The sequence below is a fragment of the Oncorhynchus gorbuscha genome, linkage group LG04, assembly GCF_021184085.1.
Source record: "Oncorhynchus gorbuscha isolate QuinsamMale2020 ecotype Even-year linkage group LG04, OgorEven_v1.0, whole genome shotgun sequence".
Taxonomy (NCBI): Eukaryota; Metazoa; Chordata; class Actinopteri; order Salmoniformes; family Salmonidae; genus Oncorhynchus; species Oncorhynchus gorbuscha.
Window position 1 is genome coordinate 41,021,470 of NC_060176.1, and position 15,678 is coordinate 41,037,147.

General features: G+C 41.8%; 1 protein-coding gene across 1 annotated transcript in view; it reads left to right on the plus strand.

Moving 5' to 3' along the window:
• Positions 1-15,678, plus strand: part of ipo11 (importin 11) — a 245,623-nt gene that overhangs the window by 31,790 nt on the left and 198,155 nt on the right. Inside the window, exon 5 of the mRNA XM_046346795.1 lies at positions 1,168-1,371. Coding sequence (XP_046202751.1) covers positions 1,168-1,371 — 204 coding nt within the window. The remainder of the gene's footprint in view (positions 1-1,167; positions 1,372-15,678) is intronic.

Below are 15,678 nucleotides of genomic sequence, written 5' to 3' on the forward strand. Positions count from 1 at the left end.
CCTTCCAGTTGTTGTTACTGTAATGTTAATTCTCCTGAGAGGAATTATGGTGTTATTTTTCTCTTATTGTAAATTGTGTATAGAGATTTCTGACATTAATATAATATTGTTTATTGGATTTACATTGTAGTATTTACTTTAAAAAAATCCTGTTTCCCTCTGTACACAGACTACATGTATACTCTGTTGCATCATTAAAATCCTCGACTGTGCTTCTGTGTCTGTCATCACTCTTTGACCAAAGTGCAGTCCTATATCCGTTTACTCCCAGTGGCTTATCCACACATTCGAGTGCACCAGCCATCTAGCTAAGGATTTTTGTGATTATTTGTCAGTATTTTGGACAACAGTCCCATAACTTTGGTGCAGTACAACTTCATCAGCATGCTGGCAAACCTGCTACCATAATGGCTATTCAAACATACTAGCACTGAGCTGCTGCTAACTGGAAACGGTTTGCTCTGCTGATCGAACATGGTGTGTCTTAGTAGCCACGCGCCCGTGTGTCTGCTGCCGGTGTTCCATATCTCATGGGAGAGCCCAGTTATTTTAAAAGTTAGGAACTATTGTTAACCAGGCAGATTGTTATACACTAAACAACCATACAAACGCAACATGTAACAATTTCAAAGATTTCACGGAGTTGCAGTTCTTATAAGGAAAGCAGTCAATTTAAATAAATTCAATAGGCCCTAATCTGTCTTTCACATGACTGCGAATATAGATATGCATCGGTTGGTTAGATGTTGTAGACAAGGACGCGTGGAGCACAGCAAAATCGCCTCAATTAGCCTTGCTGACTAGCTAGCTGGCTAACTAATGTAGTTGGCTAGTGTAGCTAGCTAGCTTCTTTATATCGATTTGATGCAGTCAAGACAGACACTACCATATGAGATTATAGATAACCTATAGCAGCAACAACTAACTTTTGCGAGTCGGTTTGGCTACTTTCTCTCTTTCTCCGTCCATGTCGGACACACCTGCTCCTCTTGTGCCCCTCCCCCACTTGTCTGTGCTGAAACAACAAGCAGAGAGCAAGTCCCCGTTTGAAGTTGCACAAAAATGTTTTCTTTAATGCATGTGTTTTGACTATCCGGATATCCGAAAACATTCCTGATATTATTCTAATAATGTTTAACCTATTATATATGTTTCCTGTATGACCAGATAGCCACCCAGATAGCAGTGCTGATAGCCAAGGTGGCTCGTCTGGACTGTCCCCGCCAGTGGCCAGAGCTGATACCCATCCTACTTGAGTCAGTGAAGGGTCAGGATGGGCTGCAGCAGCACAGGGCTCTACTCACCTTCTACCACGTCACAAAGACCCTGGCCTCCAAGCGCCTGGCCCAGGACAAACGACTGTTTCAAGACGTAAGGACGCCCGTCGCAACATCTCGTTCTCTCCCTCTTTTTTTCACTCTCCACTTTCCCTTTTTCTTTACTTTCCCTTTTTATTTTTTCCTCTCTTTGTGAGTCTAAACACTTAGTGCCTTCAGAAAGTATTCACACCCCTAGACTTTTTCCAAATTTTTGTGTTACAGTCTGAATTTAAAATGGATTAAATAGAGATTTTGTGTCACTGGCCTACCCACAATAATGTCAAAATTCAATATTTACAAATTAATTAAAAATGGAAATCTGAATAAGTATTCAACCCCTTTTGTTATGGCAAGCCTTATGACCCACACATACAATTATCTGCAAGGTACCTCAGTCGAGCATTGGATTTCAAACACAGATTCAACCACAGATTCAACCACAAAGACCAGGGAGGTTTTCCAATGCTTCGCAAAGAAGGGCACCTAGATGGATAAAAATAAAAAGCGGACATTGAATATCCCTTTGCGCATGGTGAAGTTATTAATTACACTTTGGATGATGTATCAATACTAGAGGTCGACCGATTATGATTTTTCAATGCCGATAGCGATACCGATTATTGGAGGACCAATCAATACCGATTAATCGGACAATTTTATTTATTTGTAATAATGGCAATTAAAACAATACTGAATGAACACTTATTTTAACTTAATATAAGACATCAAGAAAATCAATTTAGCCTCAGTAAATAATGAAACACGTTCAATTTGGTTTAAATAATGCAAAAACAAAGTGTTGGAGAAGAAAGTAAAAGTGCAATATGTGCTATGTAAGAAAGCTAACGTTTCAGTTCCTTGCTCAGAACATGAGAACATATGAAAGCTGGTGGTTCCTTTTAACATGAGTCTTCAATATTCCCAGGTAAGAAGTTTTAGGTTGTAGTTATTGGAATTATAGGACTATTTCCCTCTATACCATTTGTATTTCATTAACCTTTGAATATTGGATGTTCTTATAGGCACTTAGAGTAGAGCGAGTGGCGTTTGAAACGCTATTAGCGCGCGCTAACTAGCTAGCCATTCCACTTCGGTTACACCAGCTTCATCTCGGGAGTTGACAGGTTTGAAGTCATAAACAGCGCAATGCTTGACGCACAACGAAGAGCTGCTGGCAAAATGCACAAAAGTGCTGTTTGAATGAATGTTAACGAGCCTGCTTCTGTCTACCACTTAGATACTTGTATGCTCAGTCAGATTATATGCAACGCAGGACACGCCAGATAATATCTAGTAATATCATCAACCATGTGTAGTTAACTAGGGATTATGATTGTTTTTTTTTATAAGATAAGTTTAATGCTAGCTAGCAACTTACCTTGGCTTACTGCATTCGCGTAACAGGCAGTCTCCTTGTGGAGTGCAACGAGAGAGAGGCAGGTCGTTGTTGCATAGGACTAGTTAACTGTAAGGCTGCAACATTGGATCCCCTGAGCTGACAAGGTGAAAACTGTCGTTCTGCCCCTGAACGAGGCACTTATCTCACCGTTCCTAGGCCGTCATTGAAAATAAGAATATGTTCTTAACTGACCTGCTTAGTTAAATAAAGGTCTAAAAAAAATATAAAAAAATCGGCAAATCGGCGCCCAAAAATACCAATTTCCGATTGTTATGAAAACTTGAAATCGGTCCTAATTAATCAGCCATTAATTAATCGGTCGACCTCTAATCAATACACCCAGTCACTACAAAGATACAGGCTTGCGGTGTACCAGGATGTACCAACCCTGTTGTGGTTCTGGAGAACATGGCTTAAAGGTCAAACACTCCCATGTGAGTCTCTCTTCTGTATCTCTCTCTATACACTGAAGTTGTTTACTAAGATGACATTGAATGTTCCTGAGTGGCCTAGTTACAGTTTTGACTTAAATCAGCTTTAAAATTTATAGCGCGACATTGGAATGGCTTTCCACGACGGACTTGACGGCACTTGAAGAATTTTAAAAAGATTGTGCAAATATTGTACCATCCAGTTGTGCAATGCACTTAGAGACTTACCCAGAAAGACTCACAGCTTTAATTGCTGCCAAAATGTGAATCTAACATGTATTGACTTCGGGGTGTGAATAATTATGTAAATTACATTTACATTTTACATTTAAGTCATTTAGCAGACGCTCTTATCCAGAGCGACTTACAAATTGGTGCATTCACCTTATGACATCCAGTGGAACAGCCACTTTACAATAGTGCATCTACCTATTTTAAGGGGGGTGAGAAGGATTACTTTATCCTATCCTAGGTATTCCTTAAAGAGGTGGGGTTTCAGGTGTCTCCGGAAGGTGGTGATTGACTCCGCTGTCCTGGCGTCGTGAGGGAGTTTGTTCCACCATTGGGGAGCCAGAGCAGCGAACAGTTTTGACTGGGCTGAGCGGGAACTGTACTTCCTCAGTGGTAGGGAGGCGAGCAGGCCAGAGGTGGATGAACGCATTGCCCTTATTTGGGTGTAGGGCCTGATCAGAGCCTGGAGGTACTGAGGTGCCGTTCCCCTCACAGCTCCGTAGGCAAGCACCATGGTCTTGTAGCGGATGCGAGCTTCAACTGGAAGCCAGTGGAGAGAGCGGAGGAGCGGGGTGACGTGAGAGAACTTGGGAAGGTTGAACACTAGACGGGCTGCGGCGTTCTGGATGAGTTGTAGGGGTTTAATGGCACAGGCAGGGAGCCCAGCCAACAGCGAGTTGCAGTAATCCAGACGGGAGATGACAAGTGCCTGGATTAGGACCTGCGCCGCTTCCTGTGTGAGGCAGGGTCGTACTCTGCGGATGTTGTAGAGCATGAACCTACAGGAACGGGCCACCGCCTTGATGTTAGTTGAGAACGACAGGGTGTTGTCCAGGATCACGCCAAGGTTCTTAGCGCTCTGGGAGGAGGACACAATGGAGTTGTCAACCGTGATGGCGAGATCATGGAACGGGCAGTCCTTCCCCGGGAGGAAGAGCAGCTCCGTCTTGCCGAAGTTCAGCTTGAGGTGGTGATCCGTCATCCACACTGATATGTCTGCCAGACATGCAGAGATGCGATTCGCCACCTGGTCATCAGAAGGGGGAAAGGAGAAGATTAATTGTGTGTCGTCTGCATAGCACTGATAGGAGAGACCATGTGAGGTTATGACAGAGCCAAGTGACTTGGTGTATAGCGAGAATAGGAGAGGGCCTAGAACAGAGCCCTGGGGGACACCAGTGGTGAGAGCGCATGGTGAGGAGACAGATTCTCGCCACGCCACCTGGTAGGAGCGACCTGTCAGGTAGGACGCAATCCAAGCGTGGGCCACGCCGGAGATGCCCAACTCGGAGAGGGTCGAGAGGAGGATCTGATGGTTCACAGTATCGAAGGCAGCCGATAGATCTAGAAGGATGAGAGCAGAGGAGAGAGAGTTAGCTTTAGCGGTGCGGAGCGCCTCCGTGATGCAGAGAAGAGCAGTCTCAGTTGAATGACTAGTCTTGAAACCTGACTGATTTGGATCAAGAAGGTCATTCTGAGAGAGATAGCGGGAGAGCTGACCAAGGACGGCTTTAAGAGTTTTGGAGAGAAAAGAAAGAAAATTAGATATTTCTGTTTCGTTTTCAGTAAATTTGCTCAAGTTTCTAAAAACATGTTTTCACTTGTCATTGTGGGGTATTGTGTGTAGTGATGCATGAAAAAAAAACATTTAATTCATTTTGAATTCAGGCTGTAACACAACAAAATGTGGATTAAGTCCAGGGGTATGAATATTTCTAAGGGCACTGTATTTCTCCCGTGCATTCACTCTCTGTAGTTCTCAATTGTATTTCCTTCCTCCACCTGCCCGTCCCTGCTGCTCTCTTCCTCGGTTTGATACACATGCTGTGCCAGCCTTGGCCTCTGGGGGTCTCTGTTTAGCTGTGTGCTGACTTCTCTGCAGTGTGTGTGTGTACAGATGCTCAGACTCTGAAGTAACACCATTTCCCCTCTATGTTTTTTAAAGACGATAAGTCTTTCCATAAATCTTGGGGTCAGACTGTGGGCTGTGTGGGCAATCTTTCAGAGACTCATTAAACTGAGATTTTTAATGATGCAGGCAGTGATGTTGATTTCAGTACTAAATGGCCCATTTACAAACACAGCTATCCTCCGCACAACCCAGTGTCAACGCGGTGGCTCACAGAAAACACCAAGAAACAGACAAAAACCTAGTCCATGGCATTGGGCAACCAGAGCTTCACATTCATCGATAATGAATCGTATCCCATTTCAATTTCCCCTGTGAATGTTTTTCATCTTTGTAGGGCTGGTCCATATGGCCAAAGTATTATATCATATTTATACAAATAAAATTGAAATTTGTTTGATATTTTATGTTGTGAAATAATAACAAAAATGTAAACGCAACATGAAACAACTTCAAAGATTTTACTGAGTTACGGTCCATGAGGAAATCAGTCGATTTAAATAAATAAATGATGCCCTAATCTATGGATTTCACAACACTGGGAATACAGATATGTGTCTGTTGGTCACAGATACATTCAAAATGTGTGTCACAGTGGGCCTCAGGATCTCATGGTATTTCTGTTTATTGGAATTGCCATTGATAAAATGAAATTTAGTTTATTGTCTGTAGCTTATGCCTCCCCGTACCGTAACCGCACTGCCACCATGGGGCACTCTGTTCACAACGTTGACATCCACAAACTGCTCGCCCACACGACGCCGTACACGTGGTCTGAGGTTGTGAGGCCGGTTGGACGTACTGCCAAATTTTATAAAATGACGTTTGAGGCAGCTTATGGTAGAGAAATGAACGTTACATTCTCTGGTAACAGCTCTGGTAGACTTTTCTGCAGTCAACATGCCAATTGCGCGCTCCCTCAACTTGAGACATTGTGGCATTGTGTTGTGACAAAGCTGCACATTTTAGAGTTGTCTTTTATTGGCCCCGGCACAAGGTGCACCTGTGTAATGATCATGCTGTTGAATCAGCTTCTTGATATGCCACACCTGTCAGGTGGATGGATTATCTTTGCAAATGAGAAATGCTCACTAACAGGGATGTAAATACATTTGTGAAAATTTTGAGAAATAAGCTTTTTGTGCGTTTGGAACATGTTTTATTTCATGAAACTTGGGAGTAACACTTTACATGTTGCATTCATTATTTTGTTCAGTGTAATACAAATTCTCCGTTAGCTTTTTCAGTAGTAAGTGATTACATTGGGTTTTTCTCCATTTGGATTGTTTTATACTATTCAAACTTCCACCAAAAATTATTTTTCAGCATTTTCATTAATTTCTGCATTTCCCGCACGATATGAGCATAAAATTCGAGGCATTATTTTGACCAAATATTGCAATTGTTATTTGACTTGCAATTTAGATCAATTTAGGATTAAAACACTTGGCTGACCTGTTGAAATCATGGAAATTGAATAATAAATCATTCAAATTCTGTAGTTGACATTAACCCAAACCCATCCAAGCATCAATAATGGTATAGAGTGAAATACAGTATACCAGCCCTATCTCTGTGCTTCGAGGACGGCCTTTTACCTCTGAATGATTCAAATATGTTAAGGAGTGTTTTAGTTAGTCCTCCCTACTTAACCTGTCCTCTGGTGTTGGCCTCAGGTTGGCTGAGGCTGAGCAGACTGATCTGAGAAGGTTGATTTTTAGACTGAACAGTAAAAGTAACAGTACAGTAACTCTGCAGGCCTGGATAATACACTCGCTACATAGTGTGGTCCTCTAGCTCAGTTGGTAGTGAGTCCATTCAGATAAAAGTCTCTGCTTAATGGCATACATAATAATAATGTTCATGCAGGCCATATCTCTGTCCCTTTTCAGTAGTTCTGAGAAGCAGGTGTGTCAGTTCTCCCAGACTGGTTGGATGGACTGATAAACATGCACCAGGGTTTCAGTTAGGAAAATGTGTCGCTCGATATTTGACTGGCATCGTTTTAATTTCCCAGACATTTGAGAAATTTATGGGACCCATATGGTGTCCACTCACAGTGCTCAGAATGACAGAAATCCCATTTAGATTATGGAAATTCGTATTAATACAAGTCAAGGATGCAATGATGTGCGGTCCTTCTTACCGAATTCTGATGTGCACTTTGAAGATGTTAGAATAACTGTCCACATTTTACTTTTCCTCAGCTCACGAACAGCAAAATCACTAGCCTATGTCAATCTACTATTCCCCCATAGTATAAAATTTGACCTATTCAATTGGTCAGCTTGGCGTGAATGAAAATGTCCTATTCCATACACTCTGGGACCGTTGTGGGGCGATGGATCCCAAATTCATACAACCAGTGTGCCTAGGCTACATAAAAGAAAAGTAAAATGCAATGAGTCTGATGCTACAGATCAGAACATTTAGCTTGTTCACATTTTAAGCACAGCAATGCGCACAAGGCAGTAGGCTATGCGCGAATGTTTGTTCCGTAATGCAATTAGCGGGAAACCGCGCACCGCTCATGCTAGCGGTTTCACGTGTCAGATGAAAATATCCATTAGACATTTAGAAAGAGGACAGATCTAATTTTATTTAAAAAAAATATATACTTCACCTTTATTTAACCAGTTGCGACGAGCAAACCCGTATCCGGGAGCGTAATCATAGCCTCAAGTGCATTAGCATAACGCAACTTTTCCTATTCATGAAAATCTCAAATGAAATGAAATAAATATATTCAAACATAAGCTTAGCCTTTTGTTAACAACACTGTCATCTCAGATTTTCAAAATATGCGCTACAGCCAACGCTAGACAAGCATTTGTGTAAGTTTATCATGGCATAATGCTATGCTAAGCTCTGCTGGCAGCAGGCAACATTTTCATGAAAATAAGAAAAGCAACCAAATTAAATCATTTACCTTTGAAGAACTTCGGATGCTTTCACTCTGGCGACTCCCAGTTAGATAGCAAATGTTCCTTTTTTCCAAAAAGATCATTTTTGTAGGCAAAAAAGCTCCCGTTTATTCACCATGCTTGGCTGAAAAATAGACCGAAAAATGCTACAACTATAACGCCAAACCTTTTTCAAACTTAGCTACATAATATCGACAGAAACACAGCAAACGTTGTTTAGGATCCATCCTCAAGGTGTTTTTAACAAATACATTCGATAATATATCCGCCGAGGCAGTTGGTTTCTCATAAGAAGCGATTGGAAAAATGGCTACCTCAGTATTTTACGCAAGGTTTTCTGCGGGATACACCATGTGACCACATGCCATATATGGTCCCTTACAGCCATTCTTCAAGGGAAATGCCTAAAAAGACGTCACCGTGCTGTAGACACCTTGGGGAAAATGTGGAAAACGCAAGCTCATTCGTAGCTCATTCACAGCCATATAAGGAGTCATTGCGCTGAGGCGGTTTCAAAAAATGTGGCACTTCCTGGTTGGATTTTTATCTGGGTTTTGCCTGTAACATCAGTCCTGTGGCACTCACAGACAATATCTTTGCAGTTTTGGAAACGTCAGAGTGTCTTCTTTCCAAAGCGGTCAATTATATGCATAGTCAAGCATCTTTTCGTGACAAAATATCTTGTTTAAAACGGGAACGTTTTTCATCCAAAAATTAAAATAGCGCCCCCTAAATCCAACGGGTTTTAACCAGGTAGGCTAATTGAGAACAAGTTCTCATTTACAACTGTGACCTGGCCAAGATAAAGCATATCAGTGTGAACAAATAACAACACAGAGTTACACATGGAGTAAACAATAAACAAGTCAATAACACAGTAGAAAAAAAGTCTATATACATTGTGTGCAAAAGGCATGAGGAGGTAGGCCAATAATTACAATTTAGCAGATTAACACTGGAGTGATAAATGATCAGATGGTCATGTGCAGGTAGAGATACTGGGGTGCATAAGAGCAGAAAAGGAAAAAAAAAAACAGTATGGGGATGAGGTAGGTGAAATGGGTGGGCTATTTACCGATGGACTATGTACAGCTGCAGCGATCGGTTAGCTGCTCAGATAGCAGATGTTTAAAGTTGGTGAGGGAGATAAGTCTCCAACTTCAGCAATTTTTGCAATTCGTTCTAGTCACAGGCAGCAGAGAACTGGAAGGAAAGGCGGCCAAATGAGGTGTTGGCTTTAGGGATGATCAGTGAGATACACCTGCTGGAGCGCGTGCTACGGGTGGGTGTTGCCATCGTAACCAGTGAACTGAGATAAGGCGGAGCTTTACCTAGCATGGACTTGTAGATGACCTGGAGCCAGTGGGTCTGGCGACGAATATGTAGCGAGGGCCAGCCGACTAGAGCATACAGGTCGCAGTGGTGGGTGGTATAAGGTGCTTTAGTAACAAAACGGATGGCACTGTGATAAACTGCATCCAGTTTGCTGAGTAGAGTATTAGAAGCTATTTTGTAGATGACATCGCCGAAGTCGAGGATTGGTAGGATAGTCAGTTTTACTAGGGTAAGTTTGGCGGCGTGAGTGAAGGAGGCTTTGTCGCGAACTAGAAAGCCGACTCTAGATTTGATTTTAGATTGGAGATGTTTGATATGAGTCTGGAAGGAGAGTTTACAGTCTAGCCAGAAACCTAGGTACTTATAGATGTTCACGTATTCTAGGTCGGATATGCAGCAACTAGCATAGAATGAACAAGGTACCTAACCCTAATTGCTACTGTAAATCGTTCTGAATAAGAGTGTAATGTAATATGACTAGGATTGTGCCTTTGTCTACTGGACAATGAAAGGAAGTTTATATAAAATAATTGTGCCGCAGATGTGGTCTGATTTTGGCTTGGCTACTTTGATGCAAGGTAAAGCATGCCTCATAGGATGTAGTAAAATGTTCAGGTTTCAAACAACTAGGCATATGTTTTCCAAATGCATGCTGCCTCCAGCTCATTGCAAGTTGCCTGCCTTGCAAGTTGTTTGCATATTGTCTGTATGTTGTACGAGTGTGATAAATAAAACAGATAATGAATATGATGTACACACACCAATTTAATAGTCACGAAATTATGCAAATTAACCTACAAGTGTTTCCATCGAAGCATTATTTTGCAATGGGATTTTTTTCTTCTCCTGGACAATTGGGTGGCACCAATTTTTTTTAAACGACGTTTCAATTTTTTTATCGGCCAAAAGATGACTATTACTGACTAACGAAAACCTGGACACACATGGATGGATGGGACATAATAATAATATATGCCATTTAGCAGACGCTTTTATCCAAAGCGACTTACAGTCATGTGTGCATACATTCTACGTATGGGTGGTCCCGGGGATCGAACCCACTACCCTGGCGTTACAAGCGCCATGCTCTACCAACTGAGCTACAGTTAACTGGCTCTCGGTTTAATTGGCTACTGGCTGCTCCCTGTAAACACTGGCACACTGCCAGCTGCACATGACTGCCTCGTGGGCTGCTGGTAGAAAAATGACTGAGGAATGGGGAGAGAGGGAGGATGAGATACAGGGAGGAAATATTACTGAGAGAGATGGAGAAAGGGAGTAGAGCATAAGTGAGGAGAGAATGAGAGAGGAATCACAAAGAGTAACTTTCATGAACAAAAAAAGTATTTGACAATCAGATGTTTTAGGCTTAGTTGTAGTGAGACATGTCAATTCTGGTCTTCATTTTGATAGTTTGTCAAAAGGGATATATTTAGGTATTTTAAGTAGTCCTCCTCCCAGAGCGCTAAGAACCTTGGCGTGATCCTGGACAACAAACTGTCGTTCTCAACTAACATCAAGGCGGTGGCCCGTTCCTGTAGGTTCATGCTCTACAACATCCGCAGAGTACGACCCTGCCTCACACAGGAAGCGGCGCAGGTCCTAATCCAGGCACTTGTCATCTCCCGTCTGGATTACTGCAACTCGCTGTTGGCTGGGCTCCCTGCCTGTGCCATTAAACCCCTACAACTCATCCAGAACGCCGCAGCCCGTCTAGTGTTCAACCTTCCCAAGTTCTCTCACGTCACCCCGCTCCTCCGCTCTCTCCACTGGCTTCCAGTTGAAGCTCGCATCCGCTACAAGACCATGATGCTTGCCTACGGAGCTGTGAGGGGAACGGCACCTCAGTACCTCCAGGCTCTGATCAGGCCCTACACCCAAATAAGGGCACTGCGTTCATCCACCTCTGGCCTGCTCGCCTCCCTACCACTGAGGAAGTACAGTTCCCGCTCAGCTCAGTCAAAACTGTTCGCTGCTCTGGCTCCCCAATGGTGGAACAAACTCCCTCATGACGCCAGGACAGCGGAGTCAATCACCACCTTCCGGAGACACCTGAAACCCCACCTCTTTAAGGAATACCTAGGATAGGATAAAGTAATCCTTCTCACCCCCTCCCCCCTTAAAATATTTAGATGCACTATTGTAAAGTGGTTGTTCCACTGGATGTCATAAGGTGAATGCACCAATTTGTAAGTCGCTCTGGATAAGAGCGTCTGCTAAATGACTTAAATGTAAATGTAAATGTAGTGTAGTGCTCTTTGCCCCTAGCGGTTCAACCCTCCCATTGAAATCGTTATGTCAAGGCACCTTCAGAAGGTTCTATTACATCATCTCAAGGTAAGGGTTCGGTATGAAATACACTCTTTTCTAGATGTGCTGAGTGATACCTCCTCAAGGTTTACTATAAAAGCAGGTGACAGGTGCTCTCTCGCAATGTTCTTGTTAAGTGGAGTGTGCCAACATATTTTGCATGCTTCCTTGAATAGACTACTGACGTTACACAAAATTCTAAAAGCAGTAAGCCATATTCCCACATATGACCAAATTCAATGTTTTTGCTTTCTGTTTCATACACTTCTAATGTGCTTTTACGAAGAAAAAAACACACACTTCGGCTATGAGGATTATAGGTTTTATTTGTAGCGACATCCATCGTGACAAGAAATAGATGACAATGGTGTCATGTAAACTTTTTTTCTACCTGCTATGACTTGGTGTCGCAGTCTGCTAAGACAGTTGGGTCATAGTTTAATGGTTGTGAGTTCTAATCCCACGTGGGGCAGATCTTTTTTTTAAATGACTTTTTATAATTTACTTACAATAATCATCTCGTGCCCACATACTTAGAATTCTGAAAAGTGAAATCGTTCTTGTGAGAGAGGTCGCCCTTGTAGTAGTTGTCGGTTTTCTTTTTCTTCCCAACATGTTACCACGTTAAATGTGAGTCCACAGTTCTAAGATTGAGGTGCCCCGTGGTGGATTCAGACTTACACCACAAGTGGCAATAGATGTAAGGAACTCTCCGCCTTACCGCTGTGCGCTAACTGTCAAGAGCTGTATATGCTCTCGATGCACATCATTTTGTCATTAGAGCGTGACAGTGGACTTCTGGTAAGTATGCCTTAGTAAGAAAGTGTTGCCAACTGTTCAACTGTTCACCCACCCCCAAAATAAATATTTAGGAGAAATTCCCCCCACCCACAACTTCTCATCTGAACGCATTTTTGAAAATGTATTATTATTTGAAGGGTTTGGACAAAGGCTGAAATTGGGGTTGATAGTTACCATTTAGCATGTCTTTTGAATTGGGGTTTTGATAAAGAACCAGTAGTTCTTTACCAATAAAGAATATCACACTGGGTGAAATGCTATATTAAGCTTTGCAGATGATTCATAAATTAATGACTTGAATGGAATGAAAATGGGCCAATAGATTACTATCACCATGGGAGCCATTAAGCTTATGAATATATCATGCATTAAAAATTGATTGTAATGACATGAATTAGACATATAATAGCCTATACATATCAAAATTATCCAACTTGAGCTGAGTTTGGGCTTTTAATGCTTTGAAAACGATGCAAAAAAAAATGGCTGGTGGACTGGAAGCTTCTGGAACCGTAGAGGACATTCTAGTAATTTATACATTATCCAATTATCAGAGTTAAGCATATAATAATACTTTGGGGGATGCTTATATTTGTCCTTTTACACACGTATACAAGTGTTCATCGGTGCAAGTGTGTAATGGAAATATTTGTCTTGCATATCCCAACTCCCCCCCCTGAGACACCCACAGGGAGTGGGGTCGCATCCAGGATCACCTGTCCAGCACACCTGGAGCAATTGGGATTCACAATGACATTAATTCAACTTCGGGATTCAAACCAGATTCTGGCCCAACGCTCTAATCTCGAGGCTACCTGCTGCATAGTACCTGTACCACTGTAAATTTCCTTTGCGAAATGTTTCCTCACTGCAGAAAGTAGATCCGGGACGATACCAGCTTCGCAAAAAAATCTTCCATGGCAAAAATGTAAACGCAATACAGACCAAACTATTTGGTCCTTTAAAAACATGCTGTATGTAAAATATTATTTATTATAACTTGCCAAATATACATGTTGTTCTGGATGACAACATAATGTTTGTTTCCAACATTATGTCTGCTTTCCTAAAGAAGTTAAATCCGCTTCGTGTTTTTCTTTGTCATGATACGAATGAGCATTGCCATACTGGTATTGTCCTGCCCCTAGCAGAAGGTCTACCAGGGTCTCGTTCAGAAGGCTCAAACAGACTAGTGTTGTATGCCCTTTTATAGGCTTTAATGGACTCTACTGAAGTGAAGCGAAGGGCCGAGGAAACGGCTCTTAAGAGGGTGTTATTCATGATAATTCCTGGGTCTAAGGCCTTATTGCTCAGATAAAACTGTTGCATATATATATATATATATATATATATATATGTATATGTATATGTGTATATATATATATATATATATATTGATCAAAAAACATCAACATTATTATCGATCAACATTATTTGAGTACATTTTTTCCCTCCTTCCACCATAGGATATAGTCCAGTCAAAAGTTCAGATATTCTGATATTAGTTCTGCTATTCTGAACTTGCTAGCCAAACTGGCTGGTTTTCCATTCTATTGGCATGGACATTCTAAGCAAAAAAAGGCTGCCAAGCAAGCTAGCTACTTCTCTTTTGCTAGCTAGCCAACTAACACAATCACATCAAGGAGCTGGAATGACAGTAAACTATGCATTTTCACCCTTTTCTATTGCCTTTTTTGGGGGAAATATCCAATATAGTGATCCTGATAATTATAATTTCCCTGGCTCAGAGAAGCTGTCAGTCTCATCACATTCATTTCTCACTATCGCACGGTCGAGATCGCAAAAGAAAATACAACATTGTTGCACAGGTCGGATAGGCAGGCAGCAAGGTTTAGACAAAGTTCAACTGTTCCAAACCAAATGCTAGGCAAAAGGTTAATGGGAACAATAGAAATCAATCCTAAGTGGGATTTTTTCTTCCTGACAAATATTTATCTGTTGCTCACAGTCCTTTCCACAGTATATCACTCATTAAGAGCTCTGGTGTGGAGCTAGGCGCGGCCAGAGAGGAAGAGGCACCCAAAATCTGTCCATGTGAGACGCACTTTTTTGGTATGGTGGTCTATGAGAGTGTCGAATTATGTGAGGCTTATTTGATCGAATTGAAGTTTTGTAATCTATCGGCTGTTACAAACGTACTGATATAAGGGTATGCATGTGGCATTCTGGGAACTTTGATAAAAAACGACTGCGGTGCACATGCATATCTGCCCTCTCATTTGCTAGAATGGTCCTGCCTGTTCTCGCATGCCTCCAATCATTGAGGACTTGTATTTCCATTGGTAGAGCTGCCACTCGACTATCTTGACAATGTTGTAGATGATCTTTGGCAGGCCCCAGTTGCAGAGACTCCCTCCGTGGTGCTGAGATAGCTGCAATATAGCATGGGGAAATAATGTCTACGTACTTTTTTCCTGGAAAGATTAACTATATGAATTGCCTGGCTAGGCTGTGGGACACTGGATATGAATTGATAATGAACAAGCTTTACCTGGGGATTGAGGTGTATAACTCCCTGCTATCAGCCAATCATCATCCAGGATCCGAACAAACTGTTTTATAATATGTAATTCAACCAATGAAGGCTGCTTTATTGGTTTATATCACACAGTCTTATATAAGACTCCTGTGGTTTCACATAATATTAATAACGCCTTGGATTTATTATTTATACAGCTCCTCTCCAGGTCCCTCATGACTGGATTAGATACTTTTATTATGCCACTTTTCCATGTGCTCATAACCTTCCATGTCAGGCTTAATAGTTCATCCCTGGGTTTCTTGACTGGCTATCCCCTTATTCAGAACAAAGTTTAAGTTATATTCCCCAAATTCACTGGTTTTTCAGAGATCCTGGATGAAGGATCCCGTATTTGCTGTTTATTATGTCTTGATTCTGGGAATCTTCCACCTGGGAATTAAAAACAAACGTTATTGCACCTTTATTTAACCAGGTAGGCCAGTTAAGGACAAGTTCTCATTTACAACTGCGACCTGG